This window comes from Aulonocara stuartgranti (assembly GCF_965226115.1).
Source record: "Aulonocara stuartgranti genome assembly, chromosome: 8".
NCBI classification, from domain to species: domain Eukaryota; kingdom Metazoa; phylum Chordata; class Actinopteri; order Cichliformes; family Cichlidae; genus Aulonocara; species Aulonocara stuartgranti.
In genome coordinates, this window is record NC_138959.1 from 31,743,085 (window position 1) to 31,760,602 (window position 17,518).

Below are 17,518 nucleotides of genomic sequence, written 5' to 3' on the forward strand. Positions count from 1 at the left end.
AAAGCTGCTGTATTTCACAGAGACAGAAACGAGTTTGAGATAACTTCACTCAGAGATGGAGAAAGAATACAGGACAGGAAGAGGAGAGCTTATATTTAAAGGTATGGACTGCTCAGGACTGCTTGATGCAAATTTAAAGCTTGCATGGATTTCCTCATGTTCTCATATTGTGAAACACGCTGCAAAGCAAACCAACTGTGTTATTTAAAGAGCACATGAAAATCCTCTGCAGGTTAGTGCAGGATAATCAGGTTAGTTTACAGTAAAGAACTGCGTGTGACTGATGCACAATGGCTGTGGTGCTCGTGGTCTGTTACATCAAGTGTAACAGAGATGGATATGAATTTCAGCTGGTGATGCTTAAATATAGAAAAAAAAGACTGTGTAAACAGCGTCCTGTCAGTGTAGAGGGTGGAAATCAGCCAGGACAGTTCATGAAATACCTGCTTGCATCTTGTTGATTTGTGTAAAGAGCCACTACAGCTGATTTTAGGGTTCCCCCACTCTAAGATGGAAACCCCTGCTGAGCAAAATGAACAAAGGCTGCTCTCAGTTTTGCCAGAAAACATCTCAATGATCCCCGAGACTTTTGGGAAAATACTCTGTGGCCTGTTGAACTATCTCTGCTGCTCGTCTGCAGAAGTGACGAGTATCTCAGCCTTCCACACAGTGAGCCTTGTCTCTTCCTTCAGATTGTATCATGGACTTAAGATCTGTGGTTTGATCTCTCCTGGTTTATTTCTCAATGATCTCACTTGCTACAGTGACTACAATAAAAACATCCCGTTTGTGGAACAGCACATATGTGTCTGATCACTCTGCACTGCACGCTCAATACAAATCCCACCGCCAGTAAGGACCTCAGTCACAAAGAGAAAACCTCAACACATGCACAATACATGAATCCCAGCTGTCATAATGTGCACCAAAAAGGGATTAATACTGTTTTTTCTGCCCTTGCAGCGCTTTCTGTCATCTAGAGCCAGTTAATGTTTCCAGACCAGCCCTAAAGAAGTGAAAATGAATCCACTGTGTGTGCACACGTCATTGTTTTTAAGCCCCACAGATACAATCATAGTTTAACTGTACAATGCAATGTAGTCCAAATAATCCAGCACATATACAGCAGTGTTAGGGTTCAAATATCAAGGAGGGATACAGGAGGTAATCCAAAAAAATAACAACACTGATCCGGCCGGGTGAAGTCAAATGATGATTTTAATGACACGCGTGGAGAGACGACCGCTGTACGCAGACAGCATCGATCTCTAACTAACAATGCACGAGCAGATGTTTTATACCATTAGGGCTTAAATTTAATGACGCCCCTTCAACGTCAAACAGATACAATAGATACGTAGGTTTCACAACCAAAAAAGTTTCATTAACGATTTTTAAAAAAGTTCAAAAGAGCATCTTATTCGCCTCCGCGCCAGGTGTCTTCCGGTGGCTGTCTCCCCTCGCTTCTCCAAAACCTCGAACCATGCTCTGCAACAAACTAGCAATTCTGCACGCACAAAAATGCAGTGACCAGCAAATATTTGAACTCCTTGAACTCTTTCAAAATGCTATATTTTAGGTTTTACCTTTGGTAGAATCACACTTTTACTTTTCTGTGTTCGTGTATTTGAAGTGAAATTAAAGCTAATTATGGTTCAATGGCAAGAAAGTGAAAGTGGAAAGTGCTAAAAATAGAGAATTATCCTTTTAAGTGAATCTAAATATTTTCCTTCCTCTGTCTAAAAAAAAAGATTCATCTCCTCTCTCTGTTTATACCAACTCTACTGTCTGACTGGCTTTTGGAGACTCAGATTTGAAGCCAAACAGAAAAATCAATTTTGTTTTCACTGAATGTTTTCTAACAGTAAATATTTTTCTAACATTTGTTTCCAGTTTCTGTCTTTTCATGTGTTGTCCCTTAATCTGAACTGGAACCAAATGAAGCAGAGTGTAATCACCTACGAGCCATCCCGTCACAGTGAGTGGAAGCTACAGTATCATATACTGGCTCTTTGTGATTTACAATGTGAGCTATTCATGGTGGCCTAAAACAAACTGTGTGCATGCTCCTGTTGTTAAAGGGAATCCTCCTGCAAAGCCACAAGTCAGCGTCACCTCTGTTTCCTGGGCCCTATTTCAGGAAGCCGGTTTAGTGCAAACTCTGAGTAAGTATACCCTGAGTTAACGAAAACTCTGGGTTTTCGGTTTCACAAAGCGAGTTTAGATTAATTCTGAGTGAGTTACTATGACGACACACTCCGTGAAGCTAACCTGCCCCCTAGCAGGTTTACTTCAACTAACCCTGACGTTCTCCGCCTCTTTGTCAGAAACCTGACTGTAGGAAGTGTCAGACATGGCGTGCTCCTTCCTTGAAGAGCCAGTAGATGTTGAAGCCCAAATTCTCCGCAGAGCTCTCCGCCGGGAGAGAGTGATTAGAGCGCGTTCGGACATTTTATCATTTCCTGATGATTTCCTGTGTGAACGTTACCGTTTTTCAGCACAATCTATAATTTATTTGAATAACATCCTCAGGCCTAATATTGCTCATGTGACACATCGCGGACATTCTCTCAGTTCTGTACATATTATTTGTATCGCACTTCGGTTTTTTGCAAACGGGAGCTTTCTGTATAATATTGGTGACGCTGAGCACGTTTCCAAGGCTATCGTCTGTCGGGCAGTCAGGAATGTTACAGTTGCACTGAAACGTCTCCTGTACTCGTTTGTGGTGTTCCCCGGTCATAGACCCACAAGATTTATCAAAGAGGGATGCCACAAAATTGCAGGTAGCAGGATGAACAAAACTTAATACATGATGTGGTGACACTTGAACTACTACTTAAATTTTACATTTATTCTCACGGTTCCCAGGCGTGATTGGCTGTATAGATGGCACTCACATTCCAATCATTGCTCCTTCACTAAATGAAGGAGACTATGTGAACAGGAAGTCTTTCCACAGCATTAATGTACAGGTACATAGTTCCCTGTAGCATTTCAAACTAACAGATTATTTCATTATAGTAATGGATGCTAATTTGTGTTCTCTGCACTGTGAAGATCATATGTGATGCTGCCAACATTATCACAAATGTGGAAGCCAACTGCTCAGCCTCTGTAAGTGGTGGTGGTGGAGGACCTCCACCTGTTTTTCGGGCCTCCGCTTTTTTTTCTGTTGGCTATAACAGGTCACATTTGAGCATACAGAGTAAGCAAATATGTACTTGTAATGTGCTCAGATAATTTCAATAAGTGCTTACAGAGGGGAAGTTAATGTAGCCTCTAACTGCAATTGATTTACAAACAGACCAAGCACTATGGCTCATAATACAATTACACCTTACCTGTTTGGACTATATTTTTATATTTCATCTTTACTTGCTGCCAGGAACGTTTGGGGCCTGTTGGGTTGCACCTGCGCTCAAATCACATCACAAAATAAAATGTATGAAATAAAAAATAAAATAAAATATAATGAAATATAATAAGATAACGTGTTAAATGGGTGGAAATCCCTAGATCAATGTTTAAATTAACACTCATGCATTGACTCTGTCGGCTTTGTTTTGCCGTGCATGCTCCCTTTCTTTTGCAGCTGAGGCTGTGTTACTTTTTTCCCGCAAAATTTGCATGTTATCAGCATATACTGCCATCAGAATTTCGGCCTGAAGCGCTGTAAAATACATTGACCGCGCCTTCTTTCCCTCCGTCTCCATGGTGACTCGCTTAATCTGTGCTCCACTAATCAGGGCTTTATGTATCCTCGTGCGCGCGCTTAACTTGGGGTTAAAGCAACTCCGCGTTGATTGAACTAATTGTTATCAGCCTTTCTGAAACCGAATATTCCGAGTTGGACAGTTCGGGGTTACTCAACCCTGAGTATCGTTTTTCACTCTGAGTTTTCTAAACCGGCTTCCTGAAATAGGGCCCTGCTTGTCCAAAGTGAACCGTGATGAAAAGATCAATTCATACAGAAGTGAAGCAGGAGTATCAGTCATGGACGCACGAGTTTGTTTGTTTTGTGGAACCACAAGGGAGCCTGGAGTGACTGGAGCTCCACTGGATCATCACCAGTAGGAAGAAAAAAAAACCCACCACGTGGAACTTTTTTGTAGAATCGTTGCAAATTTTCCAGCACACAGTGGATGTGATCTGGGAATGCAGTTTCTTGCAACGTGTACTCAGATATTTATGCAATACTTATGTAAGAATGCTGTTTGTTGACTTCAGCTCAGCATTCAGTACAGGCATTCCCTCCAAGCTGATCACCAAACTTGTGGATTTTGGACTCAGCAACTCCAGGCGACCATGGTTCAGGGGATTGGGAAGCTCATCTATAACTGGAAGGTTGCCGGTTTGATCCCCCTGGTCGTTGTGTCCTTAGACAAGACGCTATATAAATGTAATCCATTATTATTATTATTATTATTATTATTATTATTATCTGTACCTGGATCATGGACTTTCTGACCAACAGACCCTGGCATGTAAGGTCAGGCTATAACTGCTCTACCACCATCACACTCAACACTGGCACTCCACAGGGCTGTGTGCTGAGCCCGTTCCTCTATGACTGCAGACCTCGGTCCGGATCCAACTCCATCATCCAGTCTGCAGATGACACCGCGGTGACTGTCTCATCAGAGACAATGATGAGTCTGCTACAGGGAAGAGTAAAGCACCTAGCTGTGTGGTGCTGACAATAACCTGCTCCTGAATACCAGCAAAACCAAAGAGCTCATTGTGGACTTCAGGAGGGAGAACAGAGACCCCCATGTCCCCATCTACATAAATGGCACAGCTGTTGAATGGGTCTCCAGCTTCAAGTTCTTGGGGACCCACATCTCTGAGAATCTGTCCTGGTCAACTGACACCTCCAGCCTGGTCAAGAAGGCCCATCAGCGCCTTTTTTTCCTTGAGGACACTGAAGAAGAACCACCTGTCTACTGACATACTGGTTAACTTCTACCACTATGTGATAGAGAGCATCCTGACCAACTGTGTCACACTCTGGTATGGGAACTGTTGCTGGCCACAAGGCACTGCAGCGGGTTGGGCAGTTTTCACCACAGGGCCTCCACTTCCTGCCATTGAGGATGTCCACAAGAAGAGATGTCTATGCCGAGCACGCATCATTCTCAGGGACTCCTCTCATCCTGCCAATAAACTCTTCCAGCTCCTCCCCCCCAGAAGGTGCTACAGGAGCCTTCAGACTAAAACCAGCAGGTTTAGGAACAGCTCCTCCCCCACAGCTGTCACCCTACTGAACTCAGCCCCCGCTGAACCTTTCCATCCACACTCACTGAACCCTTCTACACTCCTCCTCCCAGTGACCATGATTTCATTCTCAACATTGTTACGTTCTAAGTCTAGGCGTGTCTTGAACGCAACACAACATTGGCCCACCACACTCCACCCAAAACAAGAACCCAAACAATAGTATCTTTTAAAATGCTAAGCAGCCATTTATTTGCTTCAGCAGTGAGCAGTGCCGAAAATAAACAAAACTCCCTAATGGTCCCTACGCTTTCCTACCCAAAATGAAAAACCAAACAAAAGACAATTCACTTACCTAACTCGCTACATGAAAAACAGGAGAAAACTTAATCAACAAAAATGGCTTCTCACGCCTACTAGGCTGCTGCAGTGAACAATATATAAATCAAATTCAAATTTTATTTGTCACACACACACAACCATACACAGTATGACATGGGGGTGAAATGCTTGTAGCTGTACAATGCCCGACCATTAGATGACAGAAGAAAAGTTTTACAATATTTACAATTTACTACAAAAATGTACAAATTAACTTAGGAATTTACAGTAAAGAATGTGCAAATAGCAGAAGAGATTATAAAGATAAGGATTATAAATTATAGGAATTATAGAATTATAGGAAATGTGTGGTGGTGCGTGTGGTGACGTGTGTGAGAGTCCAGTCTTATAGTGACGTGTTTGGGAGAGTGGTGGAAAAAAGGTGGAAAAAATACAAGGTGGAAAAAAAAATACTTAATTGCTACTTTACAAATCTATTTACAGCTATATACAAAACTACGATACCAACACCACAATGATCACGACGCATGACAAAATGAAACACAGGGCTTAAATACATAGAGGGAGCAATCAGGGAACGGACAACAGGAGGGAAACACAGCTGGGGCAAATCAGAACTGACGAGACAAGGAAGCGTAACCTGAACACACTGAGATAAGACAGACCTTCAAAGTAAAACAGGAAACACATAACAGTCACGCCTAACACAAAACACTGACAACATTGGATCGTAACAACATTCACCACATGCTCACATTGGTTACTGCTATAGTTTTACGACACTGACAGAGTCTCTGTTATAGTGCCTACACTGTTCACTGTTACAGTCTGTTCAGAGAGCTACGCTTCCACTGCTGTAGATATATTCATAGCACTCTGTAGATCTGTTTACCTCACACCGATACATCTGCATATATGTAGCACATCTGTATATTTGTTCACAGTACACCTGTATATCTGCCCATCTGTACAGCAATACAGAACATCTGTATGCTACACCATCTGTATATCTGTACATATGTATACAACAGTACATCTGTATATCTGCTCTCTACTGAACTTATACATAATCTGCTCTTATTGCACTTACTGATTAGATGCAAACTGTATTTTGTTACCCTGTATTTAGACATGTGTAATGACAAACGTTGAATTCTAAATGCTATCCTAAACATTTAAACAGCTACAGGAGAAGTTTTTAGAAGACCAGTAAAGAGAGCATGGAGGCAGATGGAGGATGCCAAGTCCACTGTATCTACACACTTCCTGTTTCCACCTCATCCTTCCAGTGCTTTACTACTATGGGCTCAATTGTGGTCATAAATATTTTGTACTTGTAAATCAGTTTTGTACTTGTAAATCAGGATTTGTGTGTGTAAAAAAGATTTGTGTGTGGACTTATCCAAAAAATATGTGTGAAAGTCTGCACTAAACTTTCAAGTTACAAGTACGAATTTTGACCCTATTTTTCTTCCTCTCATCTGATTGGCCAATGTCATGTCAATCACAAATTTAACTATCCAATCAGAGAACACGATTGCGTGTCCCGCGAAAAATTGGCAACACAAAAAAAGAGAAATGAAATGACTATTTAGTGTATATCAATGTGTGTGTCTCCTATATGATATATGCAAGTGACATTTTTTACTGTAACAGCGATTCATACAGGAAAATAATGACCAATGACCGCAGCCGCGTTGTACATTTTTTTCAGTTTCAATATTTTTTTCGGTTTCATGTCAAGGTGGCATTGTTCTGATCCCATACACACACAAATCCTGATTTACAAGTACAAAATATTTATGACCACAATTTGAGCCCATATACTCTCTCTACCACAGCTGCCTTTGAACTTGCCTGGGCCAGGTCTGAGTCCAGCTTTGCTACTCCTGCCAGGTCACATGACACAGGGGTGTGGTCTGATGTCAGCAGGCAGGTCAGTGGAGCCCTCTGGTGATGGATATATGGCAGTGAAGCAGGAGGAGGCCTGAGAACAGACAGCAGGCTTAACTAGCAGGACAAAGTAGCATGTAGTACTTGAAGGAGTCATCACAGCCAATCAGCTCTCAGGAAAATGGAACATCACATAAATATTTCTCTTCTTTGATTTTCATCAATGTATTTCCTTTGATAGATTTTCCGTCAACACTTCTGCTTGATTAGAAGCTCATAGGCAGTTCCTGTCACTCTACAATAAAACAATGTAAAGGCTGCGCTCTCTGCCCTCCCACTAGCTGACACAAGTAAACTGTGCTAAGATGCCCTACATGGACTAAGGTTCTTGGCCACACACATATAGATTTAGTTGGCTGTAGAAATCCATGCCATGAAGCTCCCAGCGCACATTTTTGATGCTTCTGTCTGTGGAAGAGCAGGTTTGGAGCTCTGCAGAGCCTTGGTGACTTTTACTGACTATGCACCCCTACCCATTTATTATGAACTAACAGCACAACGGTTTGTGCTTTTTTCTATAATACACATGTATGATTTAGATTTGTACTTATGTGGCAGCTATTCACTGACCTGACAAAGTTATTTTCCATAAAAACTAAAAGTGTTGAAATTCTCAGAAAATGAATGAGACGTGCATGCAATTTGACATATTTTATTGTTTTCTGTGTGTGTTTGTCTGTGTGAAGTTTTGATGTGTATGTGAAAAACACAATTTTGAAAACACAGGAAAAAGACCTCAAGACATGTTTTCCTTTACTTTCTATGAAACAAAAATTCCCACCAAGGCTTTTCAGTGTGAAATTTAGTGTATAGAAAATACCTGTGCCAGGTTGTCTCCATCTAGTGGTGAACATGGCCTCACCACTACACCACCATCAGGTGAGCTTTTCACTGTGCACAGTGACACAAAAGTCATTTAACAATTTTTAAAAAAAGCAATGTTACAGATTCAGTAAGAACTGAAGTTTATCATAATCCTTCAAGTTTCACTCAGTAACAGCAGCTTTTTAATATTATTGACTATATTTTAGAGTCACATTTATATGAAATGTCAAACAATCACAGAGTGACACTGAACTAAACAATCAATGCCATGTGAGTTGTTCTTGTTTGTTCTTTATCTCGGATTTATTGTAAGCAGCGGGAGTAGAAGCTAAAGAAAAATAGTAAAGACATGAATAAATCTCTGCTCTTACAGCTTTTATTGTGCCATAATGTCTGCTTTGAAACTGTCCTCTTGCTCGTCTCTTGGATGCTCACCTCTTCTTCACCTGTTCCTTTGACCAAACTGCTGCACTCTCGTTCTCTGCTCTCGCCTCCTCTTCTGGTTATAATTAGGATGCAGTCAGCATGTGCCAAACAAACTCCCCCCAAATCGATCATGTTTGATATGATGATGACGTTTTTAACATCTTATTTATGCACTTGTTGGGTGGGACAGAGTAAACAAAGATGGGGCATAGAAGCAGAACTGAGTCCTACGTGTGGCGGGACAGTAACTGTGTGTGTATATGTAAGCATTTAAACACTGCAGAGAGTCAAATTAACAGTAACACTATTTTGTCTAAGTCCGCCATTGTAGAAATTCATTTCACCGAAACAATAACATGGCGCACAATGTGACAATAAACGTATAAAACACAAATTCTTACCTAGCAGGAGAATAAATAATCAGTATTTTAAGGCTACTGCATGTATAGATGTCACTGCTGGCTCACATAAGCTAGCTCTGAGACCCGCCAGAGTTTACGCCACAGTTGACTGTCGCGAAAGAGTCGTAAATCACCGGCATTGTAAAACTTAAAATGATTCCAGGGCATGTTATAAAACACCCAATAGATGTGCTGGATATTAAACGGTATCAAACGACTAAATGAACACAGGGTTACAATTACATGCTCACATCGTCACATCGAGAGTTTATTCATTAATCATCAGAGTTCAACAATTTTACATCCAGTTGAAAACAGCTTCACTAACGCCAGCAAAACAGGCTAACAGTATATAAGAGCACAGAAACAGCCGTGCTTATCGACAGCTCGACATATCCTCAACAACTCACCTCAGTATGTGTAACCCGTTCATGTGTTACGCCTGTTGTTCTTGCGTTGTGTTCTGGCGTGAAAGTAAGAGGCAGGAGACAGCTGGATCCTTAGCTTCCTGTCTGACAGACGCCAGGTGGTCAGACTGGGCAGCATCACCTCATCCCCCATCACACTGAACACTGGTGCTCCACAGGGGTGTGTACTGAGCCCTCTCCTATACTCACTCTACACCTACGACTGCACAGCCACTAACAGCTCCAACATCATTGTGAAGTTTGCGGACGACACTACAGTGGTGGGTCTTATCACCAACGGTGATGAGACGGCTTACAGGGAGGAGGTCAGCGCCCTGACCCACTGGTGTCAAGACAACCATCTCACCCTCAACGTCGCAAAGACAAAGGAGTTGATAGTGGACTTCCGGAGGTGCAGAGAAGTGCACACCCCCATCACCATCAACGGCGCTGCTGTGGAGAGAGTGAGCAGCTTCCGGTTCCTTGGCGTACACCTGGCTGAGGATCTTACGTGGTCAGTACACACAAACAAAACAGTGAAGAAGGCGCAGCAGCGCCTCTTCTTTCTCAGGAGACTGAAAAGATTCGGCATGAGCCCCCGCATCCTCAGGACCTTCTATCGCTGTGCCATTGAGAGCATCCTCACTGGATGCATCACCACCTGGTATGGCAACAGCACCGCCTACAACTGCAAAGCTCTCCAGCGAGTAGTGCGGTGCTCTGAACGGATAATTGGAGGTGAGCTTCCCTCCCTCCAAGACATCTACAGGAAGCGGTGCCTGAGGAAAGCGGGGAGGATCATCAAGGACTCCAGTCACCCCAGCCATAAACTGTTCAGACTGCTTCCATCAGGAAGGAGGTTCTGCAGCATCCGGTCCCGTACCAGCAGACTGAGAGACAGCTTCTTCCATCAGGCCATCAGACTGCTGAACACGTCATAGACACCTCAGCTTCACTACTGGAACTTCAACATTATGCACTCCACACTGTATATAAATGCCACTTGTTTTGCACATATTCAACTCTGTATATTTTATATATTTTATTATTATTATTATTATTTTATTTTATTTTTTTACTATTTAATTTGTAAAAATGTGTATACACACACACACACACACACACACACACGTAGAAAAATATTTAGTATACACATCCAGAAATGCATACACTATTATATATTGTACATATATTTATTAGTTTCAGGTTGGCCATTCTTGTATTTTGCTCGTTTGTGTTGTTGTGTTTGCACATCTCTGTTGCTTGTGGGGCTCGCACACAAGAATTTCACTCGCATGTGCTGTGCCAGTGTGCCTGCACATGTGATGTGACAATAAAAAGTGATTTGATTTGATTTGATTTGACAGTACTGGGTCTTTGGCTCTTTACTGCACATCTGCAACACAGAAACATGTGTCTGATCTGTGTGTGTCACGCGACTGCCAGTACACCTCTCCTCCGGCCATGCTGAAAGCAGCTGTGTCTGCAGCTTCATTAACACTACAATAATATAATGAATCAAATACAACAAATTGTTTTAAAACATTAACTTAAGCTCTCAAAAACAAAAAGCACAAAATAAATAATATGTCACTGAAAAAAACATCAAAAACAACTTATAAGAACAATAAACAAAATAATTCAAAAACAAATAAACAGTCAGATAAATACAATTCAATAACCAGGACCCAATATTCTGGTACTTATAGTTCAAACATTATACTTCAGTACAATTATATTAATAACCGCCATCTAACAGGCAGTACAACACTGTACTTATAAAAACAATGACTGAAAGACAGCATCTCCAAAACATAAGAACATCTCCATACCTGCAACACAGAAATATGTGTCTGATCTGTGTGTGTCACGCGACTGCCAGTACACCTCTCCTGACGAAGGAAAAAAGAGTGCATGCTGTTAAAAAAAGACTGCCGCGAGTAGCCGCTAGCAATCAGGCTAACTTAGCATGCTAGCATTTTAGCTGCGTTCTCGGCTAAAACTCATAAGCGTATATTAGTGAACTCCGCCCTCCACAAAACTTATCCCGAATGAGTCTCTTAATGACAAACAAAAACGCGGCGGTTTGGCTGTATTCACATTGCAGCTTGGGATCTGAACAAACTTTAATTAGCTGAGAGCAACGTGGCAGTGACTTACCTCCGGCCATGCTGAAAGGAGCTGTGACCGGGGCACACATGCACGCGCCTACGTCACCACGCAGCGCACACACACATGAACGCACTATACACATATGCAGCATATTTATATTACTTGGTTTTAGAGTTGGAGTATTTACATATTGATCTGAAATATTTTGCTGCTGAACAGCAGAGCTCCAAAGCGTCCCCCTGTAACCATGGTTACGCAGATGCATTCCGACTGTCACGTCACCGAGGAGAACCTGTTTCAAATGTATACCTGGATCAACCTGCAATCAGTTTGAAAAGTTTTCTGCTGAGATCCGCAGCTCGACTTCCTGGCACCCCGGGATAAGATGAGTTGCTGTGTTTTTCACGGAGAAAAAATAACGTCAGTGTTAGATGAAAAAAAAAAGATGCAAGCAGAAGAGGACAGCAGATTGAGAAGAGATTTATTCAAACGGTAAGGAGCTTCTAACAAGTGATATCTGATAAGCTTAAAACTTAAATCTTAAATCTAATGTCCAGATTCATGCTAAACTTTTCTGATTACTCCGTGTATCTGCACCGTTAGACTTTTCATCGCCACTTTACGGTAACATACTGGCGTCACTGCTGCCAGCGTCATATCGTGACGCCGTGTTACGGTAGCTTACCTTTCTGCAGGATGATACCGTTTTTTGCTGGTGTGGTATAATACTCTTGGACAAATTATGGTAACGCACCGTAGCCTTTTTTACGGTATCTCACTGGCGACAGTTATGTCAGTGAGATACCGTTATGTCGTTATGTCGTAAATTACGTCAACAAAGTAACATCATACTGTGATTAATAAATTGGTATACTACCGTTTATTCACGGTATGTCACTGTAAGCCCGCTGCAAGGTAATAAACTGCAATATATTAACCAGTAACTTACCGTTGGTACGCATCATCAGTACCAAAAATATTCATCTCTGCTAGAGGACACCGTGTCCTAACAGGCGGTCATTTACTCTTTTAAAAGGTCGTAATTTACCGTAATTTCAGTTAACAGTAACATACTGTAAGAGACTGGAGGGTTCCAAAAAAGTTGGATGGATGGATACACACACACACACACACACACACACACACACACACACACACACACACACACACACAAAATATAATTCATGTGCTTTACACCACTTTATTTCAATTCTGATTCTTCCCTGCTGAAATACACATTTCCAAAATCAAAAACTGAAAAGAACTGAAAACATATTTTCATTGAGGAAGCACTTGTTTTTACTAAACCATGTAATCCATTATTTTCTCAGATGGTTGTACAAACAATAACAATATTATGTCATATCCATATCATGGCAGACAACACATGCTCAAGTGTTGGGTTTCCTTACTTATATTTTGTAGGGTCTCAAACCTACAATGTGAAGTGCCTTGGCATTCATTTTGTTGGCACCATACAAACAAACTGAATTGTAATGGATATAATATCAAGCCCCACACGTCTGCCTTTATATACACTTTGTCCAAAATACTGGCTCACACGACCAAATCATTGCACAAAACAGGGTCCACAAGGACATGGATGAGCGTGTGTGGTGTGAAGGAACTTGACTGACCTGCACTGAACCCTGATCTTGCTTTGTGGACTGAGTTCATTGATTTGTAGGGTGAGCCAATACATGTGACAATTAAAGTGTAAGTAGCTGAAATAATTTTTAACAAACGGGTAAAAGAAGGTTAGCACTGTTGCCACACAGCAAGAAGGTCCTGAGTTCAATTCCACCATCAGGTCTTTCTGTGTGGAGTTTGCATGTTCTCCCCGTGTTTGCGTGGGTTCTCTCCGGGTACTCCGGCTTCCTCCCACCGTCCAAAGACATGCAGCTTGTGGGGATAGGTTAATTGGATAATACAAATTGCCACTAGGTGTGAATGTGCGAGTGAATGTGAGTGTGAATGGTTGTCTGTCCCTGTGTGTTGGCCCTGCGACAGACTGGCGACCTGTCCAGGGTGTACCCCGCCTTTCGCCCTATGACAGCTGGGATAGGCTCCGGCGCCCCCCGCGACCCTGAAAAAGGATAAGCGGAAGTGAATGGATGGATGGATGGGTAAAAGAAGGGGAAAAAATCAAAACTGTTGCACTCAAAAAAACCTATTGGACAGAGACAGCGTCTTGCAAGATGGCGAGAGAGCTTGTCTTCATTGTTGCTCGTCTTGTGTAAATGTCCAGAAAGCATGGGCCATGGATCATCTGTGGAGACATGGGTAACAACACATTGGTCACTTAAATTATACAAGAAATTTACTAATTTCCCTAATTTGAAGTTCTCCACTCAAATTCAGTAAGCCACTGGAGGAAAGTTGTGACATGAGGGTTAATGTGAACAACCTTTCGCTTCACAGTGGTCCCAGTCTTCCTGCTTGTCCCAACCTTGGAGGTACATTTTGTTCCCTCTTCAGGGTTTATCCTTACAAAAAACCTTGCACCCGCTGACTCCTGGTATTCCAGGTTCAATACATAGAATGAACCAAAGAAGACTGACATTGCATCAGCACAGGTGTTCTCTTTGTCCAGCTCAACAATTACACGCCCCTCTGCACTCACCATCCAGCAGGTGGCGGTCATTGAACTTTGTCCTTAAATGTATAGGGGCAACATGTTGTCATTATGCAACATAAAATAATTTCAATACTTCACTTCTTCACACTGTCTAGATAGTCATAAAGCAAATACCTACGTACAGTTAATTATTAATGGCCTTGTGTACATAGGTCCATTTTAACATATTATAATTGTATATAATTGGGAATTATTCTGCACATTAAACACACCTAACAAAGAGTCAGCCCAGTTAAAGTACCGGAGGTGAATCAACTGTATGGTTATTTTGGAGTTTATAGTTTGTGCTGCTGTTAAACTTTACAGTATTGACTTCAGTATTTCTGCTGTTGGTGTAGCTAGACTACTGTTGATCAGTAATATGTAATGTGAAATTTGATATTGTTACTTTGCTGGATTCACTGAGACACATGTCCAACAACCTTGGTTTATAAAGGAAATTACAGAAATTTGAGCTAACAAAACAGAGACTGGATACCTGTGTCCACGAAAAGCTCCTGTGCCAAACAGAAATTTTAATATGGTCTAATCAGCTCTATGTCATAAATGACTTCTTACCAAGCATAATCAGCCTTGGGGTGCTTGGCAGGCTTTTAACATGCAAACTGAACAATATAAATTTGTGTGCACTGAAGCCACAAAATTTAGAAATACACAGTTGCAAAAACTTCAGTGACCAATTACCTTTCCTGAATGACATATTCAATGCAAAAAATAAGAGTATTGTCAATAGGGACCAATTCCCAGTTTTTACATGATCAAAATTATTCACAAAAGGCTTCAATAAACAGAAAATGTGTGCCAACAAGAGAACAGTGCACAAAAATGAAAAGATATTTGAGCTCGACGCTTTAATGGGTTTAACATGACTTAGTCAGCACTCCGCACCGTACAGGTAGTACAAGCACACCTGAAAACACTGACCAGCTAACAGCTTTAAGCATTTGGGCGCAACCTCGGTAGTTCACCGATTCACCTGTTGCAAACGTCCAAGTTTCTATCAAGTCTCATAAATCCATCGGCAAATTACCTAACTAGTCTTTTGAGTCTCCACATTCAGAGATATTGACAATTTGTCTTTAAATGAAAATATCCTGGTAGGGTAGCTTAAAAGTCAAAACAAACAGTACTAAGAACGCATTTCGGACTTCTCTCGAATAAGTGAAAAAAACACTTACCTTCAGACTGATTAGCAGGTTCCGATCCAACTTTAATGTGTCCCATGTCAGTCCGTTTTAGGGAAAAAGTGTTAAGTGGTTTCATTTAATTTTGAGATACTCCCGCATGGACGAGCAGCAATTTGGAGTCTAGCAGAGTTACCAGGAATAGCATACGATCTTCAGATATAATCCAATCAACCTTGCATTTAACCCGATTGAACATCCAGTTACCTCTGACTACTTCTAAGTTGCACATGTTAACGGTCTCATCATCACTCTGTGCTGCAGCGAACTGTATCTGTGGCACAGAATATTTGATGGCCATGTCGTTCTCCTGCTTTGCAGCTTTTTTTGAGTCTGAATTGCGGCTTAAACGTGCAAAACTAAGAGAAGCAGACCAATATTTTCTTCTTGTTGTTATTTAATGGTGGTTGGCAACCAGCGAAAGGAGCATTAACCACCTCGAGCACTATTTTCTATCCCCAGTGTTGTTTTGAAAGTGAATACCCAACGTGTGCGTCATACGTCACGTTGTACGTCAGGTGAAGGTGTGGTGTCGGCTATCGCACCTGTCGCATTACAAAGCTTTAAAAACGTAACAATCCAACACAACCCAACGCGCTAAACTGTGATAATGTGTTACATTATCACTGAAGGAAACGGCTTCCAGGGCCTAATCCGTGGATCGGCTTCCTCCGAGGCGTGGACGTCTATCAGCAGAGAATGTACCTTAGTCTGTAACACAGTCAAATATATTCTCAAGTAATATTCAAGCATGCCATTCAGCGTGTTAGTACGAGCTCGGGAGCAGCTTGGGAGAACAAGAAAACAGAGACTGCTTCAGGTTGTCTTCCCAAATTGACTCAACTTTATTCACAAGTACAACAGTTTATATAGAGGGACAAATTCATGAGTCAGCAGATTCTCAGTTTAAACCAGTACAGACCAAGATAAGGGAGCGTCTTTCTGCCCTTGGGTGAAGAAGCATCCTTTGTATAGTGTATCAGTTCAGCTACAATTGTGATTATCTCAGCGACATATTTTCAAGGCACGAAATAAAGAGTTCTTTCATTAGTGAATTCTGAAACAAACCATCTGGCCTTCAACTATGGAACGCCAGGACTGCCATAATGAATTAATTAAATACACCATTAAATAATTAATTAAATGTGGCAATAATTAATTAAAATTGGAATTAATTAATTAAATAAATAGTTATGATATATGTAATTAATTAATTATTGACACATTTAATTAATTATTTATGTATTTCACGTTTTAATTAATTATTGACACATTTAATTAATTAATTATTGACATATTTAATTAATTATTTATGTATTTCACATTTTAATTAATTATTGACACATTTAATTAATTATTGACACATTTAATTAATTATTTAATGATATATTTATTTATTTCATTTTGGCAGTCCTGACGCCTGGCTCTCATCATGAAATAATTTTATCTGTCAGCCTCACCCATCAAACTCAGGGGGCGGGGTTAACGCTGATCGAGTCAAAACCATTGCTTTGGCCTGGTGGCCATTGTTTCTAGCACACAACAACCGGCATGTGGAAGCTAACAGAACTGAGCTTTGAAAAACCCTGTTTGTGTGTTACCAAATCAGGGCTCTCAAAATTTCAAAATCCCTGGTAGCCCTTCGGGCAGGGACTCTTCAGTTTTTGGTAGCCCAAAATAAATGTAAGTGGCCCGAATAAAAAAGAGAGCAATTTTTTGATTGATGTTTTGTTTCCTGTTTTGTTTCCTTTACAATATTATACATTAAAGTATAATATTGTAAAGGAAACAAAACATTAATCAAAAAATTGTTGAAAAACAAATTACAACATTGTATAAAAATTACAATCATCAACTCAAATACTTGGTTCTAATTGAACAGAAATTTCTATGAACTTGTAAGAACTGTGTAGGACATGAATCAGTCTGTGTCAGATCCTGAATTTGAAATTTCCACTGAAGTCACGGGTAAGAGGCATGTGGAACCAAGATCGAGGCCATTTGCTTTTTGAA

The 17,518-nt window shown here is 41.0% G+C and overlaps 1 protein-coding gene across 3 annotated transcripts in view; it reads right to left on the reverse strand.

The window, feature by feature from the left end:
• Positions 1-9,659, reverse strand: part of rab3gap1 (RAB3 GTPase activating protein subunit 1) — a 62,216-nt gene extending 52,557 nt beyond the window's left edge. The window contains exons 1-4 of one of the 3 annotated variants that reach the window (XM_082545415.1): positions 9,575-9,659; positions 8,709-8,836; positions 8,333-8,403; positions 7,417-7,546 (exon numbers count right to left, since the gene is read on the reverse strand). In XM_082545415.1, coding sequence (XP_082401541.1) covers positions 7,417-7,546; positions 8,333-8,352 — 150 coding nt within the window. In that variant the 5' untranslated portion in view covers positions 8,353-8,403; positions 8,709-8,836; positions 9,575-9,659. Of the gene's footprint in view, positions 1-7,416; positions 7,547-8,332; positions 8,404-8,708 lie in introns of those variants that run through there. The other 2 variants (XM_082545419.1, XM_082545416.1) reach the window with 2 other exon arrangements.
• Between the last annotated feature and the right edge of the window lie 7,859 nt (positions 9,660-17,518).